The 14,127-nt window shown below is 44.3% G+C and overlaps 1 protein-coding gene and 1 pseudogene across 1 annotated transcript; both read right to left on the reverse strand.

The window, feature by feature from the left end:
* Positions 1–622: 622 nt before the first annotated feature.
* LOC148046034 (epididymal sperm-binding protein 1-like) lies at positions 623–11,527 on the reverse strand. Its single transcript, XM_087714451.1, has 6 exons — positions 11,420–11,527; positions 11,061–11,204; positions 5,444–5,608; positions 4,046–4,207; positions 2,993–3,139; positions 623–816 (listed from the first exon to the last, which is right to left on the reverse strand). The coding sequence occupies exons 1-6, from the start codon at positions 11,478–11,480 to the stop codon at positions 623–625; spliced, it is 873 nt and encodes a 290-aa protein (XP_087570577.1). The 5' UTR covers positions 11,481–11,527.
* On the reverse strand, positions 5,893–8,746 carry LOC148046035 (uncharacterized; annotated as a pseudogene).
* Positions 11,528–14,127: the final 2,600 nt, after the last annotated feature.

A 14,127-nucleotide genomic window follows, 5' to 3' on the forward strand; every position in this document is an offset into this window, starting at 1 on the left:
AGGAGGGTGTCTGGGGAGTAAGGGGAGAAGGAAGGTTTGAGGGGAAAGGGAAGTAGGAGGGGAGTGTTAGAGGGAGAAAGGAAAGTTGGAGGGGGTAGATGGGGTGTATGGAGGATGGAAGGGTTAGGTGGGGTTGTGAATGATGAGTTGTGTTTCCTTTTTATTTGTTCGTTTTATTCCCTTTTTCTTTTTTTTTCTTTTCTTATAGTGAATACCCTGTATATAAATGATTGCAAATGGAATGCGAAAATTGAATAAAATATATTTTTTAAAAAAAATTGTTTGGCAACAGATTCGTATTTATGCTGGTTTCAGTGTCCTGGGGTGACCTTTTGACAAAATATAAAATTTTTAATCAAGCCCCCCTTCCCCTCCCGCGTCAATGGTGTCCCTCTTTACCAATCTGAAAATCTGGTCACCTTAAGGATAATGATATCAATAAATTAAATATTGACTTCCATCCAATTCAGCGATACCTTTTTTTTCCTCTTTTAGTTTGCAATAATCACTATGGCACATTTATTTTCCTATGTTATGTCGACATTATTCCTAAATTTGGTATGTCAACTAAACTATTGTACCCAGGTATTTTAAGAAACGTTCACATTCTGATTTCTGATTCTTAATATAGCAACTTCTGATTTATCTTACTTGTATCAGCACAGTAACTCCATTGCCGGTCTTTGTCATAGTTCCTTGTGACAGAACACCAAAATCTTCCATCCTCTGAATTTTGATTGGTGCAAGAAGTGAATGTTTTCCCATTGTAGATGAATGGAAAAACACAGCTCTTGCCTTTAGAGTTGCCTTCATATTCTGTAGATATTGGAAAAATAAAAATAAAAAAGAAGGTAGTCTTTATATTGAGATGAACTTTGATCTTATCCAGTAAACATTCCAAACATTTCAACTCGCTGGAACTCCTACTCTTTGTCCTATCAAAGACTGAAGGCCTAGGACCCCCAAACCACCATTTAATCTATTTTCTTATAATGTTTTTCATTCTCTCTTTCTCTCTCCTCCCTCCCTCCCTCTCTCTCCTTCAATACATTTCTTACCTGACAGCACCAACATTGGAAAAGGAAATTGCCAACATGCTTTGCTAAGAAAAAGCAAGATCCGAATGTTTGATTAGGCTAAAAGTAGACATTACCAAGAAAACATAGTTGTGTAAGATGCAGTTAGAGAAGAACCTAGAAGCTTTTTGCAAGAGCTGTTGCTGAAAAAGTAAGGTAACATGAAATTTAGCTTGTCTGTGAGCCAAACAGGGTTTTAAGGGTATAGGTCATGCTAAGAACACCTGATCAGCACTTTCTGTACACATGCTATTCCAAGTTGAACAGTATTACTTATATATGTGGTATACAGATAATAAGAGATTTGTTAACCAATAATTATACTTTGTTTACAATTTCCTGTATCCTGAGCAGTGGTGGGTTCCAGATCCCATTCTAACCGGTACAGTTGGAATGGGCCTGGTGTCACTCACATGGATGCATGTGGCGCGGACATGCGTCGTAGCTGCCAGCGAAGCTTCCACAAGCCTCCATGACGCTCCAAGTGCTCAGCGGAGCATCGCTCAGGCACTGTATGCACCAAGTGCCTGCGCAGAAGTGCAGAAGGCTCTAAAGAACAGGTGAGGAGCTCGGGTGGGTCCTCTGGAGCACCGTACCAGAATGGTTCCTGGTGCTCCAGGAAGGCTCCGGTACACCCGTACCAAGGCATACCACCTTCAACCCACCACTGATCCTGAGGTATAAAAATAGAATGCCAGTTTTACTCATGGCTCCTCTCAGCTCCATTGCAACCAGTGTAGCTCCTGCAACAAAGGTGTTACATAGGCTACCTTAAAAGCTCTTAAAACTGCTGTAGCATTTCTGATAGTTGTAGCTTCCAAATGTTATTCAATAGTAGTTTCATGTAAATCACACTGAAATAGCCCAAGCACAAGATGACCAGGGCATGAATAACTGAGACAGGGCCTTACAATCCAGGAAAGGTCCTAACTAGTATACAATATAAAGTTTTGCAAAGGGTCTCCTAGCCACAGCATCTACCTAATCCTTCAGCAAGATTCTAGAAGAAACTCTTAGTTGTACCCCAGATCTGTCTAGGAAAATGCAACCCCATGCAGAAGTAAAGATCTTAAATTCCCAGGTCGGGGCTCCATATATCCACAGCCACTCAGTCTTGCTATGCGGGTTCTGAAGTCTGTTGTCTCCCTACATGCCCTCACAGCCTTCTGACACTGAGAGAGGTATTGTCAGCAATATGTATGTCACCAGGCATGGATAAAGTTGGGTACCATCAGCATACTGATGGTACCTTATCCCATACTGTGGAATGATCACCATGAATGAAGTATTACCAACAAATTTGTATCACCTGTCTTTTTCCTATTATGCAGAACCTTATAATTTTTCATCAGTGAACAGCATTTTGGTATGTGTCCCCTCCACATTCCAGTTCTCCATAACTCTTACCTAACCATGGTGAGTCCTTGAAGATTCTACAAATAGTCCTCAATTTACAACTATTGATGTAATAACTGTTTGAAATGGCACTGGAAAATGATTTACAACCAGTAAATATCGCATCATCCCAATGGTGACATGATCAAAATGTGGCCACTTCGCAACCAGCATGTATTTATGACAGCAGCATCCTAGATCATGTGATCAGCATTTGCAAACTTCTGACAAAGAGAATCAGTAAATCAAAACTTACAATCACATAATTTCAAGACTAACAATCATGAGTGATTGCTAGCCAACTAGGAAGGTCACAAACCTACAAACCCATATGATCCTGATTCAGGCACCTCACAACCAGTATGCATTTATAATGATTATAGCATTCCACAGTTACATGGCTGTCAATTGTGAACTTCACAGCTGGCTTCTCACAAGCAGAATCAATGGAGAAACTGGGAGTAAGTAGGAAATCAAAGTCTCATGAACAGGTGTCTATACCACACTGTAGTTTCTCCTACCTTCACTGGCACATGCCCTCCATTTACTGTTCTCGTCATAGTTTGCAGTTGTGGCACACCACAATTGGTTATCAGATGCACCATCTCTTGTACAATGAAAGTAGGTTTTTTTGTTGAATTGGAAAGGAAACCTGCAAGGACGTAATTCTGAAAAGGAAAGATAATGGGGGAAGAAATTAGGCAGCACTCCCAAAATAATCAATCTTAAAAACAAATAGAATTGGATGAGCAATGGGGTGATTAAGATTCCATGTGAAATTGATCTTATTAAGACATTGTATATGTCATGTATAGCTGTTGAAAAATGGATTTATCCAATAACAAAATAGATATGCTTAAATGGTTACATACATACTGTATCTTCCTGCTTAAATTGATTGATTTCTGTCAGGGTAATCTGGTAGCCCAGTCAGGAAGCATGATCAGATGGATTAATTCTACTGTATGCAAGGTTACATTAGCAGAATCTTGCAAGTCTGAAAGTTGCGAGACTTGCCATAATCCTGTTCTGTGGACTAAGCTGGTTTTTATTGAATCATTTCCCCAACCCCCATCTTCCAAGGTTATTCTCACCTTCCATTACTTCTTCCTAATTCCTCTAACAAAGGAATAGCTTAATACCTGACTATTAATTCCTACAGTCCTAAATGGTTACCAAGACAGGAAAACACATAGTTTTTCCTTGATGCACTCATGGCCAATGATGGCTCCACAACAGTTGAACATCTGTTCACTCACTATCCTGATACGTATGAGCTAGGATTAGATAAAAAGCCAAAAAGTTGTTTTAGAGCAGGCCTACCAGGGGTAAATTCAGCAGGTTCTGACAGGTTCTGGAGAACCAGTAGCAGAAATTTTGAGTAGTTCGGAGAACTGCAAAATATCCATCCAAATTGGATTGATAAAAGTAACTAGTGGAAAGTGATCTAGAGAATTTTTGCAACTTACTATGGATTTGAGTCTGATTCTCTCCTATCACAGTTTAATAATTTGCAGAGCTAGATAGCAGGATTGTCCAAAGTATTTCCTTCTATCATCTATGTTTTTGCATACCTGAGGGTGTACAGTAAGTCCATTTTGGTTCTCTATCATAGTTGCTGCTCAAAGAGCACCAGAGCTTTCCATCAGAAGTCCCAGCTTTTGTGCAAGATGAGTAGGATTTCCCCTTGTAGATAAAAGGAAACACACAAGGTCCCTGTGAATATGCAGATAGTCCTGAACAGTGATGAAAAAATGAGGAAGAGAGTTAGTAATCACTGATTATTGGGTTCAGCATTTGAGTTAAAGTATTTTTGCCTCAATTACAGTATATCAGAAATTATACTAAAACAAATATTTATTCTTGAAACGGTGAACCTTATATGGATTATTTAAATTGGAGATACAAATATAATAAACTAGTATTAGGGATTTTATGGCCTCCAACCAATCAGCTCTTCAGGCCAATGTGAGGTCAATTAAAAATTAGAAATCAAATTAAATACAGGTAGTCCTCAACTTATGACTGATACTGAGCCCAAAATTTCTGTTGTTAAGTGAAACATTTTAAGTTTTGCCCCATTTTATGATTTTTCTAGTTGTTAAATGAATCACTTCAGTTAACTAGTTAGTAACATGGTTGTTAATTGAATCTGGCTTTGCCATTGGCTTTGTCAGAAGGATGCAAAAGATGATAACATGAACTTGGGACATAGCAGTGGTAATATGAACCAGTTGCCAAGCTTCTGAATTTTGATCACATCATAGGGATGCTACACAGCTTGTTATAGTGAAAAATGATCATGTCACTTTTTTCAGTGCCATTGTAACTTTGAACAGTCACTAAATGAACTGTTGTAAATTGAGGAGTACCTGTAAGTGCCCTCCAGGAGGTGGAAAAAGAAACCCAGGGTAGGCTCTGCGCAATTACCAGTTATGCCCAAAGGAAGGCAAGGAGAAAATGCCTTTTTCTGCACAGTGCTCACCCCTCGCCTGGAGTAGCTTGAAGAGGCAGCCATGGTCATCACCTGAGGTGGCCTGGGCTCAGCCACACACAGCCATATCCTCAAAGCACCACCTTAAAAGCAAATGAATGTGGTGCAGTTGGGAGTAATTGGTTTGGCCTTCCACAACAGCTCCAATTCCTCATGTGGCCTTTTGAGAAAATTAATTGGCCACCCCTAATTAAACTAGTATTTGTGTTTTACATTGAATATTATCAGTTTACATGACTTTATTAATCTATTTCTCAAGTTGTAAGGGACTAGATCTAGGGACGTTGGTTAAATTCTCTGCCTCTACACTACGCAGTATAATTTCTCCCTTCCTCCAAAATGTATTCACTTCTGCACCACTCTCAACTTCATTTATCCATTTTTTATCAATTAAAAAGTCCCTCTACTTTCCTTTGTGTACAAGTAACCTAGCTATTCCTATTACATCAAATAAGCTAACATCACACAGTTATCTTACTGGTATCAGCACAGTAGCTCCATTGTTTGTCCTTATCATAACTCCCAGTTGTTGCACACCCGAATGTCCCTATTTCTGCATCTTCATTTGTGCAAGTATAATATGTTTGTTCCCTGTACGTAAAGGGGAATGCACATTGTTTTCCACCAGAATTACCACCATATTCTAAGCATAAGAGAAAGCAGTAAAAGATATATATTATTTTAGCCATGTTCCATACCATATTATTCCAGATTTTATGTTCATATTATTGAGCCCCTTTATAATGTGTGTATTTGAAGAGTCTTTTTTTTTACTTTTACTTTTGCCTTTATTTGTATGCCGCCCTTTTCCCTAAGGGGACTCAGGGTGGCTCACAATTCAAAAGGGAGGGGGAAACAACAAACAATAGACAATACAGCATGTTAAAAAAAGAAAAACACAACAATCGCACAATTCTTAACCCCAGGCTAGCCGGGACAGCCAGATCTTTACAGCAGCGCAGAAGGATTGGAGGGTAGTGAGGGTCCGAATCTCCATGGGGAGTTCGTTACAAAGGGACGGAGCAGCCACCGAGAAGGCTCTCCTCCGGGTAGTTGCCAATTTGCACTGGCTAGAAGATGGAATTCGGAGGAGGCCTAATCGATGCGATCGAATCGGTCTAGTGGAGGTAATTGGCAGTAGGCGGTCTCTCAAGTACCCAGGCCCACTACCATGAAGGGCTTTATAGGTGATAAGTAGCACCTTGAAGCGCACCCGGAGATCAACAGGTAGCCAGCGCAGCTCGCGGAGGATAGGTGTTACGTGGGTGAAACAAGGTGCACCCACAATCGCTTGCGCGGCCGCATTCTGGACTAGCTGGAGTCGCCAAATGCTCTTCAAGGGCAGCCCCATGTAGAGCACATTGCAATATTCCAGCCTAGAGGTCACAAGTGCACGAGTGACTGTTGTGAGGGTCTACCGGTTCAGGTAGGGACGCAACTGATGTACCAAGCGAACCTGGGCAAATGCCCCCCTGGTCACAGCTGACAAATGATGTTCAAAGGTCAGCTGTGGGTCCAGGAGGACTCCCAAGTTGCGAACCCTGTCTGAGGGGCGTACAATTTGACCCCCCAGCCTGAGAGATGGAGTACTTGGCCAATTCTTGGGAGGGAAACACAGCAGCCACTCGGTCTTTTCTGGATTGAGCACAAGCTTGTTGATCCCCATCCAGTCTTTAACAGCATCCAGCCCCTGGCTCATCACATCCATCGCTTCGTTGAGTTGGCACGGGGCGGACAGATACAATTGAGTATCGTCCGCATATTGATGGTACTTTATCCTGTGCCGTCGAATGATCTCACCCAGCGGTTTCATGTAGATGTTGAAAAGAAGGGGGGACAGGGCCGAACCCTGAGGCACCCCACACGTTAGGGGCCTAGGGGTCGATCTCTGCTCCCCAACTAACACCGACTGCGACCTGTCCGAGAGGTAAGAGGAGAACCACTGTAAAACAGCGCCTCCCACCCCCACCTCCCGCAGTCGTCGCAGAAGGATACCATGGTCGATGGTATTGAAAGCCGCCGAGAGGTCAAGGAGCACTAGGATGGAGGCATGGCCTCCATCCCTGGCTCTCCAGAGATCATCGGTCAATGCGACCAAAGCGGTTTCTGTGCTGCAGCCAGGTCTGAAGCCAGACTGGAACGGATCGAGATAGCTGGCTTCCTCCAAGGACCGCTGGAGCTGAAAGGCCACCACCTTCTCAACAACCTTCCCCACAAAGGGGAGGTTGGAGACTGGACGATAGTTATTTAAAACAGCTGGATCCAAGGATGGTTTCTTCAGGAGGGGTCTCACCACCGCCACCTTTAAAGCGGGGGGAAAGATCCCCTCCCGAAGAGAGGCGGTAACAACCGCCTGGATCCAGCCTCGTGTCACCTCCCTGCTGTTTACAACCAGCCAGGAAGGGCATGGGTCCAGCACACATGTGGAGGCACCTACAGCTCTCATGGCCTTGTCCACATCCTCAGGGGCAACAGCTTGAAATTCAATCCAGCGATGACTTACCAAATCATCCCTTAGTGCCTCGGCTGGTACTGCAGAATTGGAGTCCAGGTCCGCCCGGAGCCGAGCAACCTTGTCTGCGAGAAATTGGACATAGTCCTCAGCCCTGCCCTGCAGCGGATCGCCCGTATCCCTCCTATTTAGGAGGGAACGGGTTATCCTAAACAGGGCAGTTGGGCGTGACTCAGCAGACGCAACCAGAGAGGCAATGTGTGTTTTCTTAGCCGTCTTAATTGCCCGAACGTAATCTCTGGTGTAGGTTGGCAAAAATGCTTGGCTCGATTCGGATTTGCTGGACCTCCATAGGTGCTCTAGGCGTCCCCTTCGGCGCTTCATCTCCCGGAGTTCCTCAGTAAACCAAGGAGCCTTCCGGGATCCACTGCCTCGGAGCGGCCATAGAGGTGCAATCCGGTTAAGAGACTCCGCCACTGCCAGATCCCAGGCAGCAACCAGAGTCTCCGCCGAACTGCGGGTGAGAGTATCAGGAATAACCCCAAGCTCCGTCTGGAACCCCGAAGGGTCCATAAGTCGCCTGGGGCGGAACCACCTGGTCGGTTCCTCCTCCCTACAGTGGGGGTTTGGTCTCCGAAAGTCAAGCCTCAATAGGTAGTGGTCTGACCATGACAGGGGCAAGATCTCGCTACCCCTCAGACCAAGATCACAATTCCACTGCTCCAAGAGGAATACGAGGTCAAGCGTGTGACCCGCTGAGTGGGTTGGTCCTCGGATTACTTGGGTCAAGTCCATGGTTGTCATGGAAGCCATGAACTCCTGCGCTCCATCAGAGTGTTCACCGAGCAAAGGCAGATTGAAATCCCCCAGAACCATAAGCCTGGGGAACTCAACTGCCAGCTCGGCCTTCGACTCGAGGAGCGAGGGGAGGGCTGTTGCAATGCAGTTAGGAGGCAGGTACGTTAGCAGCAGACCCACTTGACCCTTGAGGTCCAACTTCACCAGCAGGGACTCACACCTGACAAGCTCTGGAGCAGGGATCCTACGAGGTGCTAGAGACTCTCAGATAACAATTGCCACACCCCCACCCCTTCTCTGAGCTCTCGGCTGATGGTGCACCTGAAAACCCTCTGGGCACATCTCTACGAGGGGGACTTCTCCCTCCGGGCCCAGCCAGGTCTCAGTAATACATGCCAGGTCTGCCCTCTCGTCTAAAATCAAGTCCCGAACGAGAGGAGCTTTATGAACTACAGACCTGGCATTTAGCGCCAGCAACCTGAGGCCAGGGTCCTGATTACTCACACCACCTGGCCTTGGAGTGGGACTCATAGGGCCGGAAGGAGGGATCTCTGTAACGTAGCGAGCCCTCCTTCCCCGGTAATGGCCTGCCCTAAAGTCCCCGCCATATCTGCCCCTCCCTGTTAAGACCGTAATGCTCCAGCCCACTCCCGTGTCCGTAGTCCCACCAACCACCCCTATAGCCCCCGCGTTCCCCGACAAGCCCTTCGAATCAGTCATCGTCTCACATAAACACAGTCACTCGTCCATGCATTCCCCACATAGGTCAGTTAAAAACACAGAAAATACAACAATAATGAAGTTTAAAAAGTGGGTACAATCATCAATCAAACATACCAGTCACACTGCATTGCTAAAAGTTTTTTGCGTACTGTGCAAGAGAGGAGAAAACTTAATGTTCTTGATCTTCTCCTCTGTGGAGTCCAGCAAAAAGGGCAAGGCCCAAGAGTTTAAAATGGTTGGAGGGTTAATGTCAATTGGGGGAAGGTGCCAAGCAGGCCCCCTGCCCATGTCCTATTCGTCCCCTGCCTTCTTCTATCTGCAAGATTAAGGTGCAGGATGGTATACAGGAAAATGGCTGGGAGTCTCAGCGAGGCCGGAGGTGGATTCAAATATCTCAGCTTATTCCAAAATGTTGGTCTTGAGGGTAAAGGCGGGGGTAAAGCCGGTCGAAAGGTGAGGACAGTCAGGCGTCTAAAATGGGGGCTCCTAAAGCAACCACAGATAGCAGCAGCAACAGCAACATGAGCCAAGAGGCAGGCCATGATAGTCAAAAGTTGAAAAGAGTTGTGATGGAAGGGGGGTGCGTTTGGGTCGGTAGCAATAACAGCAGCGAGCCTAACCCTTCGGCCCACGGCGTCCCAGCAACAAACTCACCAACCCCCCTGAGGACAGCACACCCAGCGTCTCAGCAGCATGAACAAAAATAAGACCGTGACAATCCGGGTCCAAAGCTGAGCGCTGCGTCCACGATGGAGGGTGGAAAAGGGGGGTGCGCCCAGTTCAAAGGCCCAACGGCGCCACGCAGAACAAAGGCAGGACTGCGGCAATCTAATACAGCACTGGAACTGCCATCCGCTAGGAACCACCATCCGCAAGAGGAGGGAGGGGAGGCTTCACTTTCCAGTGGCTCCGCGGCGTCTCGCAAGGAAGGCAAGCTGCGGCGATCTGTCAGCTGGAAACCGCCACCCACGCCGTCTGTAGCGGGGGAGGCCGCCCGCAGGCTTCTCAGCACCGCCCGACACTGCGTCACCCAAAGCCATCCGAACAGCATTTCTCCAGGTGCTCGTTTTTCCAGCACCCTCTCAGTATCCTCTTACCCAGGCTTCGCCCTTCAGCAGTCTGGCTGCAGAAGAGGGTCGATTTTTTCGAGGTTTCCTTTCTCCTCAACCCCGAGTGAAAAGCTCAGGCAGCCATCTTCCTCGCACATGCACATTTTTCATCACATATCTAATGAGCTATGGTGGCACAGTGATTGCAATGCAGTACTGCAGGCTATTTCTGCTGACTGCCGACTACCAGTAGTTCTGCAGTTCCATTATCACCAGCTCAAGGTTGACTCAGCTATCCATCTTTGTGAGGTCAGTAAAATGAGGATTCACATTGTTGGGGGCAATATATTGTCTCTGTAAACTCTTAGACTTGGCTGTAAAGCTCTGTGGAGCAGTATATAAGTCTAAATGCTATTGCTGTTATGTTCCAAACACAAAAGGAAGTGTATGTTTTAAAACAGCTATCCAGCTTCCAAAATTGTTGGAAGGAAGACATTAGTCTGAAAATTGAACATTGCTTTGGAATAGTGTTATCCTAATGTGGATTTAGGGTTTTGGGAGAAATTTCTCTCCCCACCCATCAAACCAATATCCTTAATTTCAAGAAAAGGGTTAAGGAGAACATCATAAAACAGGATTTATAAAAGAATGGCACTTTTTAAATAAGAGATTCCCAAGGAGTGAGTACACATATCATGATAAACCAAGGAAAGTTATTATGATGAAGCCAAATCATAGGCACTATTATAAAACACATTAATTCTTTCACACCAAATATATACTTTGAGACACAGATTCACTTCTGGGAGAGGGATTAAGTGACTTGTCATCCAAACCACATCTTTTTAGTTTTATATAATTAAGCTGCACATTGATGGGCAGCTACAGTGTTGTGGTAGAGCTAGGTTAAGCTTACTAAAGTGAAGACAAACACTCTAGAATGCCTGTTTTATTTCTATACCAGAATAGGCCCAGAAACAGTTATAAAAGGAATCAGTTGACTGTTTCAGGATAATTGTTATATTTCCTAACCCTACAGAGTAATGTAACTCAGAAATTGAAATATGTCAAACCTTTAGTCGCACAATACTTCCATTGTTGAGATTGATCATAGTTTGCAGTTGTGGCACACCATGTGCGGTTCTGGCTTGCATCTTTAGTGCAAGAATTGTAGACTTTTCCACGGTAAATAAATGGGAAGACACAGGGAGAAGGCACTAAAATGGAAAAAACAATATCAGAATTCAAGAAACTCTCTGGTAAGTATTCATTCAATCCTTTGATTTAGAAGTAGGAAACAAGTCATGCAAGAAATCCAAACATTATATAAATTATCTAAATAAATACTCTCTGAAAACCAGTCTCCAAAAGCAAAGATCAGTGATAAGCTACCTCGGAAAAATGAATCAACACACTGGTGCATTTTCCTTACCTGATGCAAAAAGTGATTGAAGAAGTGTACTGAATAAAAAAAATGCTATGATTGTTGTCATTTTCTTTCTAAATGCACTTGACACTCCTGGAGAGAGATGTCCAGTCCACAGATATAAGATAGCAACTGGCTAATTAACTGCATTCAGCAGGTAGTCCTCAATGGAATTACACCTACATAGAGGGAATTATACAGTGGTGAAATTCAATTTTTTTTAGTAGCGGTTCTGTGGGCATGGCTTGGTGGGTGTGGCAGGGGGAGGATACTGCAAAATCTCCATTCCCTCCACACTCCAGAGAAAGGATACTGCAAAATCTCCATTCCCACCCTACTCTGGGGCCAGCCAGAGGTGGTATTTCCCAGTTCTCCAAACTACTCAAAATTTCTGCTAATGGTTGCTCCAAACCTGTCAAAATCTGCTGAATTTCACCCATGGAATCATACAGTGGGGTACATCCAGATTCGGTCTTGACCCAGCACTCTTCAATATCTTCATAAATGATATAAACGGAATTGATCAGTGGAATGGCTTGCCTCCAGAGACTGTGGGAGTTCTATCAATGGAAGTTATTAAAATGAGATTGGACAGCCATTTGTCCTGAATGGTAAATGGTCTCCTGCCTAAGCAGGGGGTTGGACTAAAACTCCAAGGTCACCACTTGTCAGCTGTGACCAGGGGGGCATTTGCCCAGGTTCGCCTGGTGCACCAGTTGCATCCCTACCTGAACCAGGAGGCCCTCACAACAGTCACTCGCACCCTTGTGACCTCTAGACTGGACTACTGCAACATGCTCTACATGGGGCAGCCCTTGAAGAGCATTCGGCGACTTCAGCTTGTCCAGAATGCAGCCACGCAAGCGATCGTGGGTGCACCTCGGTTCACCCACGTAACACCTATCCTCTGCGAGGTGCACTGGCTGCCTATTGGTCAAAAAGAGATTCGCACCCTCACCACCCTCCAGGCCTTCCGCAAAGCCCATAAAACCTGGCTGTTCCGACAGGCCTGGGGCTAAAGAACCGTTGCCCCTATCTCGAATGGTATGATTGTTGTGTGTTTTAAATTATGTATTGTTTTGTGTTGTTGTTAATTTGTCTGTATCCTCCTTCCCTGGTTTGAGTTGTGAGCCGCCCTGAGTCCCCCTTCGGGGGAAGAGGGCAGCATACAAATGAAATAAACATTCCACATATTTACAAAAGTGAAATTTTTTGAGATTTCATCTGTATATTAAAAAATATTTTTGCTCTTTAAATAGGTCAAACCAACATATGGTACATCATTTTGTAGTATGGTGACCAAAATTGATTACAGTATTCGAGGTGTGGTCTTACTTGGCTTTCATACAGAGGTAGTAAGACTTCACGTGAACTTGATTCTATCCCACTGTTTATACAACCCAGGGTTGTATGAGCTTTTTTGGCTGCTGCTACACACTGCTGGCTCATATTCCATTGATCATCCTTTAGGACTCCAAAGTCCCTCTCATCGTTTTTGAGCCAGGTCTCTCCTAATCTGTATCTATACCTTTGAATTTTCCTGTCCCTCTTTCCATTTTTTGTCTTTCAGTTTATCAGAAAGATCTTTGTGCAGCCATGCTGGTTTCTTCTTGAATTTCTGTTTTTCTTTTTCAGTGTTATTCTTTCCTCATAAGCTCCAGGAAGTTTCCTCATAGGCTCCAGGAACATGTCAGTCTGTAATAGCTTAAGTACCACAATGTCCTTTCAAATGGATTTGCTCAGCCCAAAGACAAAGAAAAATACCTGGGGCAATCAATTACCTATTATGTACTGAAGAGTCCTCTGAGCTTCCATAAAGTACTTAAAGAATGGCAAATACCAAAGGTCTATTAATAGCCAATGAAGATGTTAACTGTTTTACATCTGGAAATGAAAGGGTTGCTGCCAATGTTATTACTGGTTCAGAACACACATGCAACCAGTGCGTGCACTCAGTTTGCTAGTCGTGTGCACTGTTAGAGGTAAATTGTTCTTTGCACAGACCACCTGAAAACTGAATTACACATTCTCCCAAATGTATTACTTTCCAACGGATTCCAAAGAAACACAATTACCAATCTAATCCAAAGGGAGACTCCCCCCAAGAACTGAGACATAATGGCATCACCCTTCTCTCTTACATCAAAAGCACCACAGATAAAATCAGCAAAATTCTCCATAAATACAATATCAAGACAGCCTTTGGCACTGACCAAAAAATAGCCAACATCTTAAGATACCTCAAAGACAAGATCCAGCTAGAAAACCAAGGAGTCTATGAAATATCATGCAAAATCTGCCCAGCCACATACATTGGACAAACTAATAGGAGAATAAAAGCACACATTGCAGAATACAAGAACGCAGTCAGAAAAGAAGAAAAAACTTCCTCCCTTTTCCAGCACCTCAAAACAACAAGACATGAAATTGATTTTGAAGGAACCAAATTAACCTCCAAAACTGAACACTTCAACAAGACAATAAGTATGGAAGCCATTGAAATAGAGAAACACCCCCATAACATGAATAAACATGACAATATTTCCTGCCTACCAGACATCTGGAAAAAAGCCCTAGTCAACAAATGTGTCCCAGCCACGAAAACTGATACCGGACCCAGAACAACACAGGACGCCACCACCAATCAACCTCACCAGACTCAAACCCAAACCCACCCCATAGATGAAATGCAACCACCATCCAGACACCACAAC

This window comes from Thamnophis sirtalis, unplaced genomic scaffold (genome assembly GCF_051295495.1).
Source record: "Thamnophis sirtalis isolate CommonGarterSnake01/CBP01778 unplaced genomic scaffold, rThaSir2_p1.2 scaffold_4, whole genome shotgun sequence".
NCBI classification, from domain to species: Eukaryota; Metazoa; Chordata; class Lepidosauria; order Squamata; family Natricidae; genus Thamnophis; species Thamnophis sirtalis.

Excerpts from the sequence above, each read along its gene's own strand:
- LOC148046034 (XM_087714451.1), bottom strand. The coding sequence starts at position 11,480 with ATGACAACAATCATAGCATTTTTTTTATTCAGTACACTTCTTCAATCA. Across the intron at positions 11,205-11,419 it reads TCAATCACTTTTTGCATCAG|TGCCTTCTCCCTGTGTCTTC; the intron begins GTAAGGAAAATG and ends TTTCCATTTTAG. Across the intron at positions 817-2,992 it reads GAGGGCATGTGCCAGTGAAG|AATATGAAGGCAACTCTAAA; the intron begins GTAGGAGAAACT and ends CAATATCTACAG.